The following is a 20,240-nucleotide window of genomic DNA, read 5'->3' on the forward strand; positions in this document are numbered from 1 at the left end:
AGAGCAGGGGGATAAGGTGGGCTCCCAAAAGGCAAACATGTCCCAGGAAACCGTGAAGCCACCATGGCTGCATCCCCCACACCCTGCCTGGGACCCCCACACCCCCCACACCCTGCCTGGGACCCCCACACCCCCCACACCCTGCCTGGGACCCCCACACCCCGCCTGGGCCCTGACCCCTCTGCCTCCACATCCCACCTGCACCCCGAGCCCCCACTCCACCAGTTCCCCCCTCACGGCCCACCAGCTCCCCCCATCTCTGCCCCCACCATGGCCCCCTCAGCCCCCCCACCGCCCCCCTGTCTCTGCCCCCACACCCTTCCTTCCCCACCCCATCTGTCCCCCTCCTCTCCACACGCCCCCCCTCACCTCCGCCCCTCATCTGCGGCCCCACACCCCCGACGGCCGCAGCCCTCCGGCCCGGCCCGGCCCGGCCCCGCCACCACCGACCTGGCGGCCCCCGCTCCGCCGCCGCCCGCGCCGCCCGCCGCCCCGCCGGCGCCCCCCGCGCCGGGTCCCGGCCGCAGCGCCATCTTCCCGCTCCGGCCCCGGCAGCGGCTGTCAGCTGAGCGGCGGCGGCTTCCGGGGCCGGGCCCAGCCGCGGCCCGCCCACGGCCCCGGCCCGGCCCCACGGGGAGCGGCCGCGGCGGGAAGAGAGACCCGGGCGGCCGGGGACGGGCCTCGGCGGCCTGGAGCGGGAGAGGGGCCCTGCCTCCTCCTCACGAACACCTTGAAAACCGAGTCTCTGTGTTGGTAAACTCAACGCCAGGTACCGAAACAAACCTCTTTTCTGGGAAAAAGTGCCGCCCTTCCACCCGAACATGCCGGGGACGCGGGGAGGGCACAGCCCGGGGTTGACCTGACACCCAGCTGCAGCTGAAGGTGTCCCTGCTGAGGGCACTGGAAATGCTGTATGGCACGGTAGCTGTGCCAGCCAGGAACCTCGGCTTGTAAAAAACCCGTGCCAGCCAAGAACCTCGGCTTGTAAAAAACCCGTGCCAGCCAAGAACCTCGGCAGTATTGCAAAATGAGCACTCCTGGTGAGGGGCGGTATGATTTACCAGTCACGCAGTTGAGCAGAAGCAGCTCCTCTCTCTTTGCAAGGCCGGCCAAAGCTCGCTGAAACGCATGAGGAAGCGCAGAAGTTCTGGAGTTGTTCCTTACCCACGGGCAAGGAGGGTGTCCAGTGGGACAGCCTGTCAGCGCTGCACAGGGGAGTAAATCCTCAGCAAGGCCACTGCTTAAACGTCTCGCTAAGCTACTGATCAGCGTCAGCAATCCCATTAACATCAAACCCAGCCTTACAGAAAGAGCTAAATGAAATTTAAGCTCTCATTTCAAAATTAAGTCCCTGAAAAAGAGAACTCTAGTATCATCCAGCAGCCTGCTATACAAGACAAAGATCCCCACGATCAAAAGCTGTTTTCTCTCCTGGTACCACTACTGTAATAAGCACATCTATTCTACCTCTTAGCAGTGCCTTTAAAGGGGAATATTGGCAATTTCTCACTCAAATTGCTAAACATATTCCACATTGCATCTGTCATCAGTAGCTTGCAGCAGGGAACTTGGTATTTATCAGAATATACAACTGCATTTTTATTAAAATAATTGTTCACAGATACCAAAATGAAGACATTAGCTCCTATATAACCCAAATATAAGATGCAATTCTGCAAACAAAGCAAAAACAACTCAGCTTCGGTCCAGCTGAGGGATAAGCAAAACAGGGTGCAGAGAGTCTTCATCAGTTTCTCACAAAACTTCACAGTCATCACTTGGGCAGAGCAATTAACAGTGCTGTGCTGTAAATGAGTTATACATACCTGGGCTCCATTTCCAACGTGGATTAAGCATGACAAAGCAGGAAGACAATCCTGTACAGGAACACTTACTTAAAGGAGGATTACAGCTCCAAAGGAGAAGCCATTCCTGCATTACCAGAATTCTGACACAACAGTGGACTGAGAACACACTTAGCAGATGTGGAGGTGGAAAAGGCCTTTCTGTGTAATAGCTATGGAATAATGCCTGCAGACTTGTTCCGTCAAGGTACCTGTATTAGTATCTTTTATGACCTTGTTTATTGTTCTGAGACTTGAATATGAAACAGTACAAAATTACTAGAGGTTACAGACACAGAAAGTATGAGTTATTTCTAAATGATTTTATAGAAGCAAAAAAGTAGGAGGAACAAGGCTTTACTTTCACATACAATACAAGTGGGTTTGGTTTGGTTTTAAAGTGTCCAGGGAAGTCTTTGACAGCTGCATTTGTCAAGCCTAACAGTAAGCTTTGTGTGTTTTCTGCCACTGAACCTTCTGGAAGTCTGACAAACATATTAGAGATGATCTGAGGAGCAATACAAAACTGCATGATAGTAACACAAACAGATGCTGGTTTTGAACTACTGTTCAGAAACACAAGGCATTTACTGCAAGAGCACACTCTTCAGCTTCTATAAGAAGCATTCAGGAATCCTCTACCGGTATTTTCAGTAGAGACTTCCTTGCATGTAAACATCCATCCTCACCCAGAAGGAAACAAATATTTTTCTCCCTTCCCCTTCACCACTATCTTCATTCCTCTGTTCTTCAGTATGGACACAGGTGTCAGCCCCAGCTCACGAGTAGTCTGTTGCTATTCAGCTTTTTGAAACAGTTTGTAATTTACTGCCATTTTTATCTTCTTTAACTTTCTTTTTTTCCTTAATATTTTCCTTTGTAGTTTTCCTACAAGAAACACAGTGGAGACCAAAACACCTGAACACTATATATAAAAAAAGATAAAGTATATAGCAGTGACACAAGAGACATTAGTCTTTTTACATAACATTAGCACAGCTGAACATAAATCCTTCGGCACCAAAGCGTGGTAATGGTGTTCTTTATGACCACTTCTACTATACCAAACAGCTACATGCCAGTCTTCTGCGAGCTCCAGTCATTACAACTTAAGATCTGCTTCTTGTATTAATACCCCATGTGTTAAAATCAAAGCCAGCCCTTTGCCAGAAGAAGAGCAGATAGGTTCTGTCAAATGGTAGCCCGTCTGAAGTCTGGCTTCGAGGCCAGTGGTTTAAACTCAAGCTTTCTATCACCTGACCCATGCCACCACGTGAGGCAAACTGACAGCATTAATCCAATCTCCAGTAGACAGATATTGACACTAAAACTCCACCAGCAGTAAAACCATTATGACTGGGTGGTCCATCCAAATAAGTTATCAGTTATTTTAGAGAAAGCTTGCTGGGCCTTTTGGGAATAACCAGAAAAACCTTGAGAAATCTCTTGAGAAAAACCTACTTACATTTTTCTTTTGGCTTTTTTTAAGAAGCACTGAGGGGTGGTACAAATGGATTCTCTTGTCAATGGTTTCTTAATTAATTTCTTCTTTTGTTTGCTGAGAACGACATTTAGTGAAGAAGGATTAAATTTAAAGGGCAAAAATTAATACCCAAAGTAAATAAAACAGATAATGAAAACCTTTACTGGTTGTTATGGGTCTGAATATATTTTCAGTGCTGTTTATTCCAAGATTAGTTCAGCCACATTATCTCCAAGACATGCAAACAAACTTTATTTTAATATAAGTCTAATCTATCTATAAGGATTTCTAGTCTTAAAAACTATTAGCAGTTACGAAAAAGCATGAAAAGAAGCACTAATTAAAAAAACTATTTATCTATATGCATACACCCCCTACACCAATTTTTCTAAAGGTAACTCAAAAGAGTAAAGGGCTTACTTTCCTGTACCAGAAGCCCAATTCATGAGTATGGGCCTAGGAAGTCTAAAGCAGATTTCAGGGAACTCATAGAAAAATGAGTTAGAAAAGAGTTAACTCCAAGAAAACCATAAGTCAGGAATTCTTTGTGTTTCCATTTTTGTCTGGGTAAAGAACTGCCACTACTGCCCTGTCTAAAACTCCTTTTGCAGCTAAACTGCAACTATATTGCAAACAACCAGATCTTTTGTAACCCTTATACACCCAGCACCACTCATGCAGGCTTTTAAAATGGGAAACAAAGCAGTAAAAGTATTCAAATGAACATACCTTTGCAGTTTGGGAAAGTGTTTTATGTAGTCTGGCACAGGACAGCCAGCTCGCTGAATAACATTGGCTATACTGGAAAGGAGAGGAGGGAAGAGATCAACTCCGGCAGCAAGTGCTTAGACAACAGATAAGCATCTTCTGTGGAGAACAGCAAACCCTAACAACTGGCTGTTTTGTTGGGGTTTTTTGTAGCAAGAAACAAAGATACGAAAGTGAGTCTGAAGTAAGGTGAAGAAACAACAAAAAGAGACAAGAGGCTTAAATGAAACTAATGACTCCATTTGGATAGTTTAAACAAATTGAAACTCTAGGTGAGTACAGTCTTCAAGGAGATGAAAAGGCAGTAAGCCAAAACAGAGAATCATACCAAGTAGTTTTGGACACAAGCAAGTTAAAGAACTGGATTAAAAACGTAAAGCACAGCATGAGGTACTCATACTTTCTACATGGCAAATGATTCAGGAAAACCAAAACAAGAGCAAAGTTATTTGTAAAGACTGTTGAACCCGCCCTTTAGCAAGGTTCAAGTCAGAACAACTGAGTTTCACTGAAAGGTGCTACCAAGTAAGCCATCACGTTGCCATTACTGACAACATGACTGAAAGAAGTGAAAGGATGCTAGTTTCTCTCTTGCTGCATTAGCAAAAGGCTTCAAAAAGAAACCTTAACATTGACATGTTCTCAGTCTTTCCCATATTGTGGTACCACCTTGCAGTTCCTCATGTTGATACCGAGTTCTCTCTCTCTATTTGCAAGAGCTTTTTACAGCAGTGTAGGGTTTCCAGGGCGCTTACGAGGTGCGTGGTACCAAACACAACCACACGGTTACGAGGTGCATGGCACCAAACACAACCACACGGTTACGAGGTGCATGGCACCAAACACAACCACACGGTTCAGCAGTACACTATACAAAACGCAAAAAAACAGATTTGCTATGTCACATTTCCAATTTACCTCCGTAATAAAGGTTTATCATCTTCTGTAAAGAAAGTGACTGCTTTTCCTGCGTGCCCTGCTCTTCCAGTACGACCTGTCAAACACAAGTTTTGCAAAGAGTAGAGATTTTGCTTTAAATATCTCCCTTTATTCTATTCCCTTTCACAGCCCCAGCCTCCTGATGTGTGTTAGTATAGTAAGCATACTACCAAGCAGCTGATCCCCAAAGATTGTTCCTACTGAATGAAAGCACAGCTATGTCTGAAGCATCTAAATATTTAAGGTTCATAGAAGACTGACAAAATGTAACAGTTTTACTAAAGTTGAGCCCAGATATAAACTGGCTCAAGCGATGTAGAAGTTAGTGCTGCAGCAACAGAGAAGGCTTGGTCTCAGGATTTTTGCTCACGCAGAAGAGCATCTACATTAAAGATCTAGGAAATGAGAAAAAGGGCGTGATTTGTGAACAATCACTCACCTATCCTGTGGATGTATTCCACCGCACTCGTTGGCAAATCATAATTAATGACCATATTCACTCCTTTGAAGTCAATCCCTCGAGCTAGTAAGGCTGAGCAGATGAGCACCCAGATCTTCCCAGCTCTGAAACTGTGTACTACGTTATCTCTCTACGAAAAGAAAAGAAAGGTACTTGGAAGCAGCCTAATTAGCTATTTGAGAAAGGAGGTGAACTTGTTTCCTGAAAGTTGCCATGATGTTAACAAACAAAGCTAAACCTCTAAACAAAAACCTGCACTAATTTACTGTCAAAGATACCTGAAGTTACACTAGAAAGAAAGGTAAAAGCAAGAGTGTTGTGAAGTGTTTCTTGAAAATAAGTTATATTCTCCTACCTGTTGCTGAGTTTTGTCTGCATGGATGACATCCACGTTGATTCCTTCGTAAATAAGTTCATGGAAAAGCTCTTTAGCCCTCTCAATAGACTGTACAAAAACAAGGACCGGAGGAGCAAAACCCTGCGAAAGAATAAGTTTGTCTAAGGTTCAAGTCCTTTTCCCACCATTATTGGTTACAGACACTGAGCTACTAAAGAGTCTTAATCAGCCCCAGTATTTTACATCTCAGAGGATGGGGTTTTGTGGGGTTTTTTTTTTTTGACTAGTCAAATCTTTGGGAGTCAGAATTAAGCAAATTCAGCTCCATTGCCTTTGATGGAACAGTTCCTAACTTAAGCATCAGACCGCATTTTAATCCACGGAAATAAATGGATTTTTTTTCTGCCCAATGTGAGGAACACACTCACACTGCCAAGTAAAATTAAACAGACTGTTAATACAAATTGCTCCTAAGCAAGACTCAAATATATAACCAAGAATGGGGAACACTCTCAGTTTTGTAGGTAGGGTACTTACTCTTCCTCCTGTACAGCAGATTTGGACAATGGCTTAACATGTGTCACAGAGAAGTCTTTGATCTAGGAAATCATGAGCCTCTGACAGAACACACAGCTCAGTTTAGTAAGCAGAACGTACTCTATCTCTCAAAAATACCTTTTTAACAAGCTCTCGCATTGCTGTTAGTTTTCCTGTCTCGGATCCAACAAACAACAACTCTTGTTCTACTGTCTCTGCTGCAGAGTTTCTGAAACCAGAAATCCAACAGAAGTGTGCTACCATTAGAGTTATTTATATACTTATAAATGCTAAAAAAAAAAATTACATATTACCTGGTGAATGAGAAATATTGCATGACAAACTTATTTCACCAGTACACTCCTCTAAGATTAATGTTTATTTGATGAAAAAGGAAAACAACACTTTCCCCAATATGTGAGAAAGATCTGTATGCCTACACAACTTTTTCTGGAGACAAGCCACCTGCAGTACTAAGACTAACAACAGGAGACAGACAAGCAAGCAGGCTGATGATGCACATAAAGCACATAATTTGCCCAGGAAATGAAAAAAACATGAGACAGAGTACAACTGCAAACCTACCTTGCTCCAACGGACACCAAAACAACACTGTCAAGGTTGAGTTTACACCACTCCTCTACATCATGTGCAAAGGTTGCACTGAACAAGGCTCTTCTCACCATGTGGGATGTGCATGCCAGGAAGATGGAGGCCAGCTGGTCTCGGAACCCCGATTTCCCATCTTCAAACAGTTTGTCCGACTCATCCACCACCAGCCACTCCACACTAGGAACAGAGAGGTTTTCTTTTCAGCAAGAGTCACTTGCAGAGAAGGCAAAAGTTCTAACAGGCCATCACACATACAAGGACGACGCACGCGTCCACTTTTCAGTGGCAAAGCCAGATTTGATAAAGGCTCTCAGTACCTGGTCAAGTCTATTGCTGGAGGATCTTGTTTCAGCAAATAAATGAGTCTGTTCGGAGTAGTAACTAGTATATCTATAGGAAAAAAAAAGCAAAACATTAAAAGAGACAAAATAAACCAGACTAACAGAGCCCTGAGAAACACAAGTTCCAATCCCATCTGCCAGAGGTACAATTTAACAGGGTCCACTGTCAGACTCACTTCCTATTTCTTCCATGCCAGCTGCTTTTTTAGTGTTGAGCAATAGATTGCATGTCTTGAGTGGTATTAACCGATCTCTTTAAAACCACACAGGCCAGAAGAGAAAGGTCAGTGACATTTTTTAAATTTTTTTAGAAGCACTTCAGTAGTTAAAACAATTACCAAATTTCTTAGAAGACTTGGGCCCAAACTTCTTTGCTGCTTCAGCTGCCTTGTGGATCATATGTATTCTGAAGCCTGTCCCCTCAGCCAACTTCACCAGCTCCCGATGTGTCTGAAAAGGCAGCAACAGAGATTAAATTTTCAAACTGAGCTGGTTAGCTTTTCTAATAAGAAAAACTGTAGACAATCCTGATAATGCAACTTCAAACATCACCCCGATTTCAGTGTTAAGAGAAAGCTGTCGAGTTTTCTTAGCATAATAAAATGCAGCTTTCTAACACGTATTATTTACTTGAAAGTTCTCACAGGTCTGACTACCATATTTTGACTCTAATGATATAGCTCCCATAAGCCCCCTCTCCCATTTCAATAAAAATGGAACTCTGCCCAAAGTTGTAATTTTTATTTCAGTTTCGTAACAAAGCTTCAATATGAAGTTATTTGTTGAAATTCTGTGTTTGGGACAAACAGATAAACCTCTTGTAGCAATCTCAAATATGAAGGTAGGTATTAAGAGCACCTAAGCACTGGGCAGTTTTAAAATATGATCAAAGAGTCTTGAGCCTCTAATCTAATCATCTAGATTAGATTGAGATGTTAGATACGTAGCTATTTCACAGAAAACAAAGGACTTAAAAGAAATGTTTGAATTAGCTTTTTCTTATATCTAAGGGTAATAAAGGAAAAAAATACTTATAAGCTGCTATTTTACTGATTCATAGTGAAAACTCTGAAGTACATCAATATGACAACAACCCCTTTCCCCTCAAGACACACCTGGCTTGCAAGTTCTCGGGTAGGTGATATGATCAGAGCTCTGAATCCTTTGTTCCTAGGTTGTTTCAGATGTGCCAAGAGAGGAATACAAAATGCCAGTGTTTTTCCAGACCCAGTAGGAGCTGAAGCTAGAAGTTCCCGACCCTGTAACAAAAAACAAGAAGGGTATTATATTTTATTAGAAAAAAGAAAAAAACAACAACAAAAATCACATTCACGTAAATATTAATGCTACAAACTGACCCAAAATACATAATGTTGTACTGGCTAAGTTCTGAACTCTGATGCAGTTGATGTATCTCTAAAGCTGTGCCACTAACCACTACCTTGACCCTAAAGAGAGGCCGCTCTCCAAATTTTGCCATATTCTTTGTAATAAAGTGCAATATCAGAAAACTTACATGAAGCATGACGGGAATAGCCTGCATCTGGATTGGTGTTGGGACCTGAAAGCCAGCAGCTTGAACGTTCTCCATGATTTTAGGGTGGATTTTATATTCCTTTTGAAGTTGATCAAACGTGGCAATTGGGTCAGGAAGATCTGTTCCTTGAACATTAATCTTGTGCTGATTTCTGAAGCGGTTTATCTAAAAGGCAAAAGACAAACTCTTTCTTTCTCTGACAGCATAAAACTAAATATGTACAGATTCATCTTCTGTTTGTTTTCCCCATACTCAGTCACCCTCCTCCCAAGAGGAATTACCAGAAGTGAACCTCAACTTTTGGATGAAACACCCACAGAAACCAAGTAATCTGTTGCTACATTAGAATTCTGTGGTCCCACCTTTTCTCTTCTCAAGCGTTCAAGTTTTTCTGCAGTAGGTTTTTTGTCTTTTGCGTCTTTGAATTTTGCTTCCAGAGAGGACATCCACTTTATTCCATTACTTTCTGACAACTCTGGCATTGACAGTGCTTCTGGAAGTTTCAAAAAATTGGAACTGCCATTAGTAAAATCCAATCAAAAATTATTTGGTAAAAAAGGTCACCTCGAAACTTTTTTTCTCTCATTCTCACTAAGGCTAATGAAGACTCCAGAAGGATGGCAATCACATCCCCGTGCCTTAACACCAAATCTTGGCCCAATTATTTTATCAGCTCTGACACAGGCCCACCAAAGAACCCAGAAGCCTCTTTTTTTCTGGTAAAATGACCTACAGTACCTGCAGACTTAAAGTAAACTGAAACAAGCAAGAAGCACGAACCACATCACAGTATTCTGTCTGGGACATGCATACATATATATATACCTCGTGTCTTTTTCTTTTTTCTTTTCCCTTCGCTGCTTTCTGCAGTTCTTTTTCTCTTTCCTGCCACCTCTCCGTCGTTATTCCCTGCTCCATCGTCCTGCTGCTGCTCTCCACCCTTCACCTCCTCTCCAGCCCCTGCGAGCCCCCAGCCCTCCTCGGCAGACCCCAGGGGGGCCCCCTCCTTGCGCCCAAAGAAGTCGAGGCTCTCCAGCGAGACGCTGCCGCCGCTCCCCTTTATCACCTGGGGGAGAGAGCAGGGAAAACGGTGAGACACCCTGGCCAGATGCCAGCGCCTCCCCGACCGCTACCGCAGGGCCGCAGGTAGGCCCGGGGGCCGGTCGCGCGGAAGGGACGGCGCCCGGGGGCCCGTGTCGCGGAGAGAACGGGGCCCAGACCCGTCCCAGCCGCACCCCGAATCGCCGCGCATCTTGTCCGAAGCGCCGCACGTCAAAGCGGGCACCGGCACCCAACCGCCGAAACAGCTCTTGCGCCTCCATGCCGCCCTACACCCAGTACTTCCCGCGACGCCCCCGGAAGTAGCGAACACTTCCGGCGACGCGGAGGCGGAACCGACCACGTGCCCGGCTCGGTATCATAGCAACCACCCCGCGGGGTGTCATGGCGCCGCGTTGCCATAGCAACTGCGCCGTTAGGCTCCGCCGGGCCGCGCTCCACTGTAGGCCGCACCCCGCTGTAGGCCGCACCAGGCCCGGGGCACCGGGAGAAGCTACCCCGAGGCGGGCACGACCGTCCCGACAGCCCGAGGGCGGAAAGCAGTGATCCCTTCCCCGCTGCAGGGCCGGTCCAGCAGTGTGGCTGTGGGTCCCTCCCATCCGGCCCCGGGCGGGAGGGACCCACAGCAGGGTGGTGTTTGTTGATGCCCTGTTTCCTTTTTTTTTTTCTTTTTTTAATTTTTAATCATCTGCGTGAGGTCTAAACAAATCAGAAATATGGAATCTGGCATATGAGCCATAAAACTGTTCTACATCTTTATAGACCGATCTCAGCGTTTTGTCCTTTTGTGTATTCCTGATGGCAAGTTAATTGCGCTGACTGCTTCAGCTATTTTGAAGGAATGGCTCAGCTGAATAAGAGGACAAAAGCTTTTGTGGGAAGTTTTTGTTCGCACATTTCTGTGCTTTGGTGATTTACAGTATCATTAGCTGGTCTCAAAGGACTGACCTCTCTTCTATCCATCACAGCGCCAGCAAGTAGAGATTATCAGCTCTGCTGGGCACAACCACTCTGCCTCTTAGTGATGTAAACTTAGGCCCTAGATATTTCTGAGGAGGCAAAACGGTGGCTTATTAACACTTTTCATTGCCCCGATCATCTCTTATTCTATATTCCTGTCGTGGATTGATGGGGAAGTCCCTTTGTGATCTGCAACAAGTGGCTCTGCCCTTCCCTGTGAAAGCAGAGGAATGTTCTCTCTTGGTTTGATTCAAACCTGTTTTGTTACAAAATCCTTAGGGCTCAATCCTGCACTACCCTCCTGATTTTAAGACCCACATCGACGGAACATTTCAGCGTGCATTTGACGTGAAGCCGGCTAGCAGTCCCAGTGACACCTAAATTAAAGTCAGGAATGTGCCCAGTTAATTTGTTTAATCCTTGATTTCCACTGATACAATCCGGCCTCACAACTGTGCTTGAAGAAAGAAACGCTAGAGGCAATGGCAGGAGCAGCCCAGCAACTGGCTCAGCTGCTCAGGGCACTCAAGAAACTTTGCATAGATTAAGATCAGAATTTATTTAATTCATGTATTTATTCATTATGATAAACTGTGAGACCCAATAGTACAGGTAAGTCTCCTAGTACTCTGTATCAGATCAAACAATACGGATATTTTTCCTGGTGTTCTTGAAGTAAAACAAACAGAAATTCAATTAAGCAACAACAGCATTACAAAAACTATTTTATGTAATAAAAGTCTCAAGGGCTAAACATTGCCGAAGCCCAAGAGCCCTAAGAGATACAGGCAATGGCTGTTCCTCCTGTAATGTTCACTACTTTAATTACAAACTTTGAGATGAAAAATTGCATAAACGCCATCCTCCCCGCAGCCCCAATCTGCCTGATTTATAGCGCTTTTTCTCTGCCAACCTTTTGACTTCCCGGCAGACGGGTGGAAGCAGCCGCACAGAGACCTGGGTGGGTGCAGAGCACCACGACGCTGATGCTTCCCTCGTTGGTGTCCCTGAGCTGAGCCATTGCCGATGTTGTATTTACAGCAAATAAAGCCAGTGCAGGAGAGAGACTTGACGCCGCATCCTTCAGGCCGTTCCCGGGCTGACGCTCTTGCTTTTCTGTTGGGAAAAGTGACTAATGGTTGCTGTGAGAGGACGGGGAAGAATGTGGAGGCATTTGTGTAACAAAGAACTATAAATCATCTCCAATATCCATCACTCACCAAGAGATGCTGTCAGCAGATTCAAGAGTGAGGAAACGGGAAATATTCTCTTCATCACTTGACTGGGAAATCCCTTTGTGTAAGGAATAAGGAGCCCTGCTCCCCAGGCGGCAGCGCCGGGTGCCAGGCGGGCAGAAAGTCGTGCGCAAGGAGCAAGGGACCCTCCGGCAGGAGCAGTCCCCGGCAGTACGCTCCCATCTTCCAGCACGTGCGGCCCCGGGGGCCGAGCTGCCTTAACCCGAAGTCGATCTGCCCTGGAGCGGTCGGGGGGCCAGCGCCAGGACTCGGGCTGCGAGGGGTCATGTCTTGTGTCGGGGGTGAAAAGGAGAAGTCGGTGAAATACAAAACTGGAGCAACTTAAGTTAATGCAAAGCAAAACCGCTCTTGTCACGGTGGCGGGTTTAGCTTTGCTTCCCTGGTGCTGCTCTATCAATTACTTGGTGCTAATTGCCAAGTCAGCACTGACACCAGATGACCAGCAAGGCCGTTGCAGTTGCGCGTGGCGCGGGAGCATGGGCTGTTCAGCTCAGCCCAGCCGTGGACGCGGTGATTAATGCTCCAGCAGCCTGATGTAACCTGGGCAATCCTGTTTTATTACCAGTGCTCACCAGGCTGGAGCTCGATTCCACAAAAGTCAGCTCAAAACCGCACCTGACCTCCAAAACTGTTCCCGTATCTGCATCAACTGGAACTTATTTCCCTCTTTTTTTGTGTTACTCCTGCTTTGCTGAGCAAGGTGACGTAAAGCCTCCCAGCGAAGGACCCCTCTCAGGTGCACACTGCAGAAATCCCACAAGGCAAAGGATGACTTGCTGTGTTCCCTATAATCGATCCAAACCAGTAAGGAGAAAGCACAGTGCCTCCTGCCAGGGAGTTCTCACTCCATCCGCGCCGCAGCAAACAGGAGACAGCTGCCTGTGCCAGCTAAGGGGGGGCATCAACACCTCCCCAGCCACAGCCACACTCAGACGGGGTGAACGCAGTAGTTATTGGACCATCTCGTGGTCTTTATATTAACCCCCCACACCTGCTGGTACGTGCTGGGGAACACGGCGCTTGGGACACACAGGGGCTGGCATAAAATTATAGCAGAGGAGGGGAAGCACTAGCCTCGTTCTGCCTGCTGCTGCTGGCAGGGTGCCCGCGGACTGGACTGGGACGTGGGGGAGAGCCCAGGCTGTATGCTTTTCCCCTTTCATTTGTTATTCTTGCAGACAGTCCCTAGGACCGCAGCAGGTACAGGCAGGTGGTTAATAGCAGGGTACACTCCTGACCCCGAAGCAGCCCCCCCATCTCACGGGGTGCTCGGGGGACCTCTGTGATGGTGTAGAAGCAGCCCAGATGAGATGCGTCGGTCAGATGCCCAACACGTAGGACGGAAATAAAACCCCATAAGATTGCGAAGCAAATCTGGCCAGTAGATTTATTTTCTCACGTGCACAATCCGGTCAGAGACGCTTACCTGTCGCCGTGGGCTCCCCTCCTGAAGAAAGCCAGCTAAGGCCACTATCTTTTGTGTGTGTGCATTGGTTTAGCAGGTGTAAGACAGGAATTACAGGATGGCGCTTGTCAGTGGAACTTTTGCATATCTGCTCCCCACGTCCCACTATCCTACTACATTATCGTCACTAATATGCACATAACAGTCAATTAGCCTAGCTGAGCGCACTCATGACCTCCGATCCCTGCTGTGTCCCCCAATCCATTAACAGGCCCTCATCCTTTAGCTCTCAGTATGAATTGATGTAGCATCTATTCTCTTTCGGCAAAGAAACATGCTTCCTCATTCATCTGTCCATTTCCACTTTCTGTTCCTTTGTCCTCCCCTTCTGTTCCCTGTGTTGCTAACCTGGTCACAACTTCTTGACCCCACGTCCTTGTCCCTCCCAAGGGTGTCGTAATCCCAACCACTACCAAAAAACTTTTACTTTTTTTCCCTTTACCCACACCTTATTTAGCAAAAATGGTTTCCAGCAGTGTGGGAGCTTTGATCCCCTATTCAAGAAATCCTTGCAATGTTTTTTTAAAGGCTTTCTTTCTAAGGCAAATGAATTCTTCATAAAGGGGGAAATGCTGTGCTAGTTGGTCTCTGTTCATCTGAGGAAGACAAATGATCTCTTTTATTACTTGAAAAGCATAACAGTTGAGTGTGTAGATTTGTGATTTATCTGTAATTAAGAATCCATTTAAGCAGCATATTAATTACAGAGAGGAGAATTAGCTTTGCTGAATATAAAAGTAAAATCAAAGTTCCTGCAAGTAGAAGATAACATAAAATGTCTGAGGTTCAGGTTTTGCGTGGCTGTCTTACACATGGGATGGGACAACTCTTTCATGCACATTTGAGTTTTTTGACTTTTAAGTTGATCCCAGAGTCAGAGAAATAAAGTCCAGGGGGTCAGAGACTGCTCCCCCCCCGGCCCTGATGCCAGTGGCCCCCACACTGCTCCCTTTGCTGGCTCGAGGCAGCACGTACAGCTCCTTTGCGCCGGTGCTGCTGGAGGACCATCCGCAGCAGGGGTAAATTACGCTTCAGGATTAAATGAACGTGCACCCTCCACATGCCAAGGGGAGCCAGGCTCCCTGTGCCACCGAGCAGCCGAGCCCTGGAGCCTCCCACGGGTCTCTGCCTCTGGGAACGTCATCTATGGGCTTTTATTTGGCCGTTTACCTATCTGCACCAAGGAGTAGCTAGCCCAGCTCCCTGGCCCATGTAATACAGTCCGTGGCTCAGTCCAGTCACGCCAGATGTTTAACCTGACCGCACACAGTGAAACTAGACTGCTTCCAAAGTGTCCATCCTTTGTCCCTGGAGGACCCAGAGCAATGTCTTGCCCAGCTCATCTGCACGGGAGATCTTGTAGCACTTACAGTGAGCAGAGCAAACAGTGCGGAGCAGCTCACTGGGTTTGCTGGCTGGACTCTGCTGCAGTGGGTGTGCGGGGCTGCAGGGATGGACCTGGTGGTGCTTGCAGCTGGAGAGACAGCCCTGGTTGCTCCACTGTGGGATGTGGAGCATCACACGCGTTGACCTGTCATGGTAGGAGGATGGTGGAATATCAAGGCTCCCTGAGGTCTTTGCAGACCAGTGAGCCCCCAGATTTGCAGGTCCCTTGGCTATTGGGGGGAGGCCAGCGTGGGGCAATGCAGCAGCAGTGCGGAGGTCGCAGCACCTGGAGTTGCAGGAGCAATCGGAGATGCACTGGAGCAGGCAGAGAGTGAGGTTTCCTCTGGCCGCTGAGAGAATTTTAAGGTGCTTGGCAGCAGTGCGTTGGTTTAGGACAGTGAACTGCTATGGTGCTGTTCTCTGCTGCTGCTGGTCTTTATGACTCACATCTCTTCCCACATCAAACCTTTTTACATTTTCACAGACTTGTGAAGACTTCCTGCAAACGCATCCAGCAGGAGATGGGATCAATGCTTGCTGCCCGAAGGTGCCACCCGCCTGGCACAGGGACTCCTCCCACTCCATATACCAGCTCCTGCGGCCAGACCGCAGCGCAGTGGGGAGCTGGCAACGTCTGCAAACAGCCCGGCCTCCCAATGCAAGCACTTTCTGCATTCCTCTCTGTGTACTCCTCAAACTCCGCCACCAGCCCAACCAAATCCGCTCAAAGGCTTCAAAGGGCAGAGCGTGTTTGCTGTCCACAGGGGACTGACAATGCTTTCCCTTTTGACCCGTCGCGCAAGAAGACAGTGCTGGGACCGCTGGGCAATGGTGTGTGGGGTGCAGGCTGCACTGGTGGGGAGCACAGCCCCAGCAGAGCCAAGGCTCCGCACAGCCCCACGCCGCTGCTGCTGGTTTTCCTGCCGAAATTTCCAGCAGATCCGGCCATCTGGCTGGACTGGCAGAACAAGTCTGGAAAGACTGCACGTTTGGAGCCGGGTGCTGTTGTGCAACTGCGCGTTACGTTTACATGCGCACCAAATGACATTTTTAAAGTTGCTGAAATAGCTCATCTGTATTTCGGTATCCCTGGAGAGGCCGTTGCTTTCAAGGCCAGCAGGATGTCTGCTTCTCCACGGGGGTGACCTGGAACTTCCTTAGCAATCCACATGCTTGGCACCGGCCAACGTGAGCTGGACCTGGCCACAGCAGGGCCAGAGCCCGGCTAGCACTGGAGCACTGGGGATGGCGGCTGAGCCTCAGTGCTGCTCCAGCCCCAACACTGCTCCGGCAGCGAGGTCTGCATCCCCACCGGGCTGCCATCATGCACCTGGGGACGGGGAACCCAGCACCAGGGTGCCCCAGCCCTCTGTCCAGCAGCCAGCACATAGGGTTTGGCCCTGGACGGGGTTTCCCTGGCTCTGTTCCTCCCGACAATTACGGAGGTGATAAGCGCCAAGGAGCCCTGCTCTCCAGGGATGGCCACAGCCCCATGCCGAGGGCTCGTGCTCGCGGTCTGATAAAGCCCTATCGCATCTCTGGGACAGGCAGCGAGGGCAGCACTAACCTGGTTCTGACCCAGTGACTTCGCCAGCAGCATCGCCGGTGGTGCAGTGCAAACAGGAGGCAGTTGGGGCATGGGATTTACCCATCCAGCCAGGTATCGCTGGGATGCGCTCTCCTCTGGAGAGATCACGCTCCTGCCCAGCCCTCCAGCATCCCACCTCCGCACCTCTCGGGGCTTCCCCATGCCTGTCTGTGCCCTTCCCCTGCCCCATAGCCTGTGTATCCTGGTCAGGAAAGGAGCACCGAAACACAGCGAGCTTTGAGCGATACCTCCCTGGAGAGAGCAGGTCCTCGCATTGCGGAGAGCCACGACAGCCCTGACCCTGGGTGTTACCCCCTGGCCTCAGTACCACTGGGATTTGGGAGATTCTTTCCTTTGCACCCACACCTACACTTCAAATGAAATGCAGCGGTGTGCCTGTGCTCTGCCATGAAGGAGGTTGCAGTTTGTCATGAACGTGAAGAGTGACTGATAAAGCCTCGTGGCAGCCTGCGGATCCTCATGTGCAAGGAATTACCTTGTGAACAGCTTTGAACTGTGAAATAATCATCCAGCCCTGTAAAACTGTATTGGTCATAAATGAACTTTGTCATGTTTCTGCTAGTTTCTTTGCTTCATAACAACTGCATCACAGACGAACACGTGCCCAACAGCAATGGGAGAAAAAAAAAAAAGTCTTCCAGGAGCCTCATTTAACGTTGCATCGTATTTTCCAACAACTTACTGAGGCAGCCAGGCCGTCTGCAGGAGCAAACACCCCACCCAGTGCTCCTCCAGCGCAAGGTGAGCTCTGGGCAGGGACAGCCCCAGCCCCAGGCCAGCTGCTGCAGAGGCTGCTCACGGAAGCGGTTTGGGGTGATGCTTCCCTGGGCAGAAAGGTTTCCTCAGCCAGAGGTTAAATCCAAATCAGGGGAACCTTTCTCCCCATGAACATATTGGTATGTGTAGCATCCTCGAGCAACCCACACTTTCTACCTTCCTGTCTCCTGCTACCCAGGCGGGGGTGACAGCACACAGCGAGCTGTTTGGCAACTTCATAAATTCACACCTTGTGGGTAAATACTATCTGTCCTTAAGAATTTGTTCTATTCATATCATTGACTTTATCCTGCCTGCTCTATCACACACTCTTTGCTCCATAGTAGTCACCCTCTCCATCAGTATCTTTGTTTAGATGCCTATTTTCCCAGTTTTCTTTTGGCTCAGTCCCCCCTTCCCTCGCCAGGTCCCTCTCTGGTGGGGCTGCATCTCAGAGTCTCCTTTCCCCAAGGTTTTCACTTACCTTCTCTGCAGGGCTTTCTGGAGAGCAGCACTGGTATCAGGCCACTCACCAAACAGCGCTTTACACATAGTTTTCACACCCCAAATCCCATGCCTCTCCGTCTGTGTCTATCTTAAAGCTGGCACAGAGATCAATCCCCCAAAGGTACCACTGCCCTTGGAGCATCAGGTCAGATACAGCAGGTTATCTAGTGCCTCTCTCTCCCCTCTCCCTCCCGCTGGATTACCCATTCCTCTGCAGGACCAATTCACCCTGATGCTGGATATGCATCAGCTGGGGAAAGCTTAGCCCACTTAGCTTCACGAGCCACTCACGGAGCAAAACACGGCGTAAGTAGATGAATCCAAGTCATTTCCACCCTGACCAGTGAGGCACTGCTGGGAATGCAATATTTAGGAGCAGAATCTGAAAAGGGCACTCAGCCCTGAGTCACTCACACCTGAGCCTGGCACTCAGGTGTGTTGAAAAGGACTTGCTAAGCAGGAAGGGGCAAAAGGAATCTCAGGATAAAACCTGCATCTTTTCTCTCCAAACTTTGCTAAAAGAGCACATCACTTCTGAGTGTGCATGAAAGGGACTGAGCAGTCTTTGTGCCCCCTGTCCTCTTCCAGCTTTGTGCTTACAGTTTTTGTCTGGGGTAGCTAAAATTCACAGAAACAAAGAAACTCTGTGGGAAGGTTTTTATCGGGGTGTCCTGCTCCGGCTATAAAGGTGACCAAAGATTGCCTCTCTGAAAGCCTTTCCCACAGCAGCCCACTTTACTTAACTTGTGAAAAAAAAATGGGTGCCAAACCAAAACCAGGCATTTTTTAAGGTGATTAAAACCAATGCCCCACACCGTGTCTTGAGAAGGGCCACCCTTTCCTACTGATGTGCTCTTGAGTCACTCAGCTATGTTAGCTCTTCGCAATCAAAGATCTTCAAAAGCTTTACAGCGACCGCTGTGCATTGTCCCGCCTTCCCCCCGTGCTTTACTGACCCATGGGCTCAGTATCCAAAACGGATGGGGTTTGGATTTATCCAGCACTCAGCTCCTAATTGGTTTGCTTAACACTCGTCTGCTAAAGTTAGCAGAGGATGAGGAATAAACTGTGCTGGACTAAGGGCAACATCATTAGTGCATCATTAGGAAGGTGAGGGCACGGGTCTCCTGACATCCTAGAGCCTCTTGCTGTTTTTGGCAGGTACCTGGGGCTTCATATGAAATACTTGACTCACCACGGTCAGGCAGGTAGAAACCTCGATCAGCATTGCCAGGGACAGCAGGAGGGACACGTCACTGCCGCCAGCCTGCGTCCCTGCCTCCCGCTGCCTGCCGGACCGACATCCGCCAATCCCCGGCAGACGAGGACTGCGGAGTTTACAGACCACACGGCAGCAATGAGTCAGAAGAAATGGTATTTAATTATGGTATACATTAAATTAAATGTCATTCTGAATATTGGTCTCCAATTCGTGATGACTTACTCACCATAGGGCAAACTCCTGTTAGCCCCAGCAAGGGTTAGGGTCCCACTGCACCAGACATTGTACAAACACAGAGCAGAAGAGCCTTTTCTTGCCCTAAAAAAAGCATCTGGTATTTTTCTTTTTAGCAGTGGTCACCCGTCCCTGGGCACCTCTACTGCTCTCCACCTCTCTAAATAACCCTCAGCAGCTGGCCCATGCCGCAAAGTTCAAGAAAAATGTACACAACTGGGGAGCATTAGCTCCATTTACAAAGGGGAGCAGGTATGGAGGAGCTTGTGTCTCACGGGAGGGGAGACGAGGCCTTTTACAGCTTCCGCAGCTTTGGGAGGTGGGACTTGGGCACCTAAAGCCCTTCAGGGCTCTGGAGGGTGTGGAGCCCGGTGTCCTCAGCGGGTGCCCAGCTGGGATGTGTCCTCACCGCAGAGGTGGGCTCATTCACAAGCCTGAGATCTTGCTGCAAAGCTTTTCCTCCAAGAGCCACTGCCAGGCAAGACAAGGCAGGCAGCTGGCGGGGACCGTGGACCGGCGTGTTCACATCACAGCCCAGTACCCGTCCATCCAGCTGCAGCTCAGAGGTGACACTATGAGCACCGTGTTTACTGATAAGGGCGCAGCCAACAAGGCTCATCATCAACCTGCTAACGGTGGAGAATAAGCCACCTGTACTGGCCGTTTACTGGGCAGGAGACGAGGCAGTAAGTGGGCACCCACTCCCTTCCACGCCCAAGGAGGGGAGAAAAGGGAGACAGTCTCTGAACTCCATTTGAGGAAAATCCCACCAGAATTTCTTGCAGCCTCATTCAGCTCTGTAGCAGCAAATGCTACAGGCTCACCCAAAAACTGCCGATGACGAACGCTTCCCAGGAGTCTGGATGTGTCGACCAGGCTGCTGAGTGCTTCCCCACCCCACAACAGTCCATCTCAGAGTCCCCAAAAG

The 20,240-nt window shown here is 48.2% G+C and overlaps 2 protein-coding genes across 7 annotated transcripts in view; both read right to left on the bottom strand.

Moving 5' to 3' along the window:
* SYNRG (synergin gamma) overlaps positions 1 to 533 on the bottom strand; it is a 42,841-nt gene extending 42,308 nt beyond the window's left edge. For all 6 annotated transcript variants that reach the window (XM_059829177.1, XM_059829176.1, XM_059829175.1 and 3 more), the window contains exon 1: positions 451 to 533. In XM_059829177.1, the coding sequence (XP_059685160.1) occupies positions 451 to 533 (83 nt within the window). The remainder of the gene's footprint in view (positions 1 to 450) is intronic.
* Positions 534 to 1,596: 1,063 nt separating this feature from the next.
* DDX52 (DExD-box helicase 52) lies at positions 1,597 to 10,180 on the bottom strand. Its single transcript, XM_059829291.1, has 15 exons — positions 10,094 to 10,180; positions 9,684 to 9,924; positions 9,221 to 9,351; positions 8,838 to 9,023; positions 8,437 to 8,580; positions 7,660 to 7,771; positions 7,298 to 7,370; positions 6,954 to 7,157; positions 6,507 to 6,597; positions 5,850 to 5,972; positions 5,474 to 5,624; positions 5,014 to 5,089; positions 4,057 to 4,128; positions 3,310 to 3,402; positions 1,597 to 2,732 (listed from the first exon to the last, which is right to left on the bottom strand). Exons 1-15 carry the CDS (start codon positions 10,178 to 10,180, stop codon positions 2,645 to 2,647), a joined length of 1,872 nt encoding a protein of 623 aa, XP_059685274.1. The 3' UTR covers positions 1,597 to 2,644.
* Between the last annotated feature and the right edge of the window lie 10,060 nt (positions 10,181 to 20,240).

This window comes from Gavia stellata, chromosome 25 (genome assembly GCF_030936135.1).
Source record: "Gavia stellata isolate bGavSte3 chromosome 25, bGavSte3.hap2, whole genome shotgun sequence".
Taxonomy (NCBI): Eukaryota; Metazoa; Chordata; class Aves; order Gaviiformes; family Gaviidae; genus Gavia; species Gavia stellata.

What these genes read in the sequence shown, in the direction of transcription:
- DDX52 (XM_059829291.1), bottom strand. Translation starts at nt 10,180, where the DNA reads ATGGAGGCGCAAGAGCTGTTTCGGCGGTTGGGTGCCGGTGCCCGCTTT. An exon ending in AACGCTTGAGAAGAGAAAAG is followed by an intron (nt 9,024 to 9,220) that starts GTGGGACCACAG and finishes TTTGCCTTTTAG; the next exon opens with ATAAACCGCTTCAGAAATCA. An exon ending in CAAGTCTTCTAAGAAATTTG is followed by an intron (nt 7,371 to 7,659) that starts GTAATTGTTTTA and finishes TTTTTCCTATAG; the next exon opens with ATATACTAGTTACTACTCCG.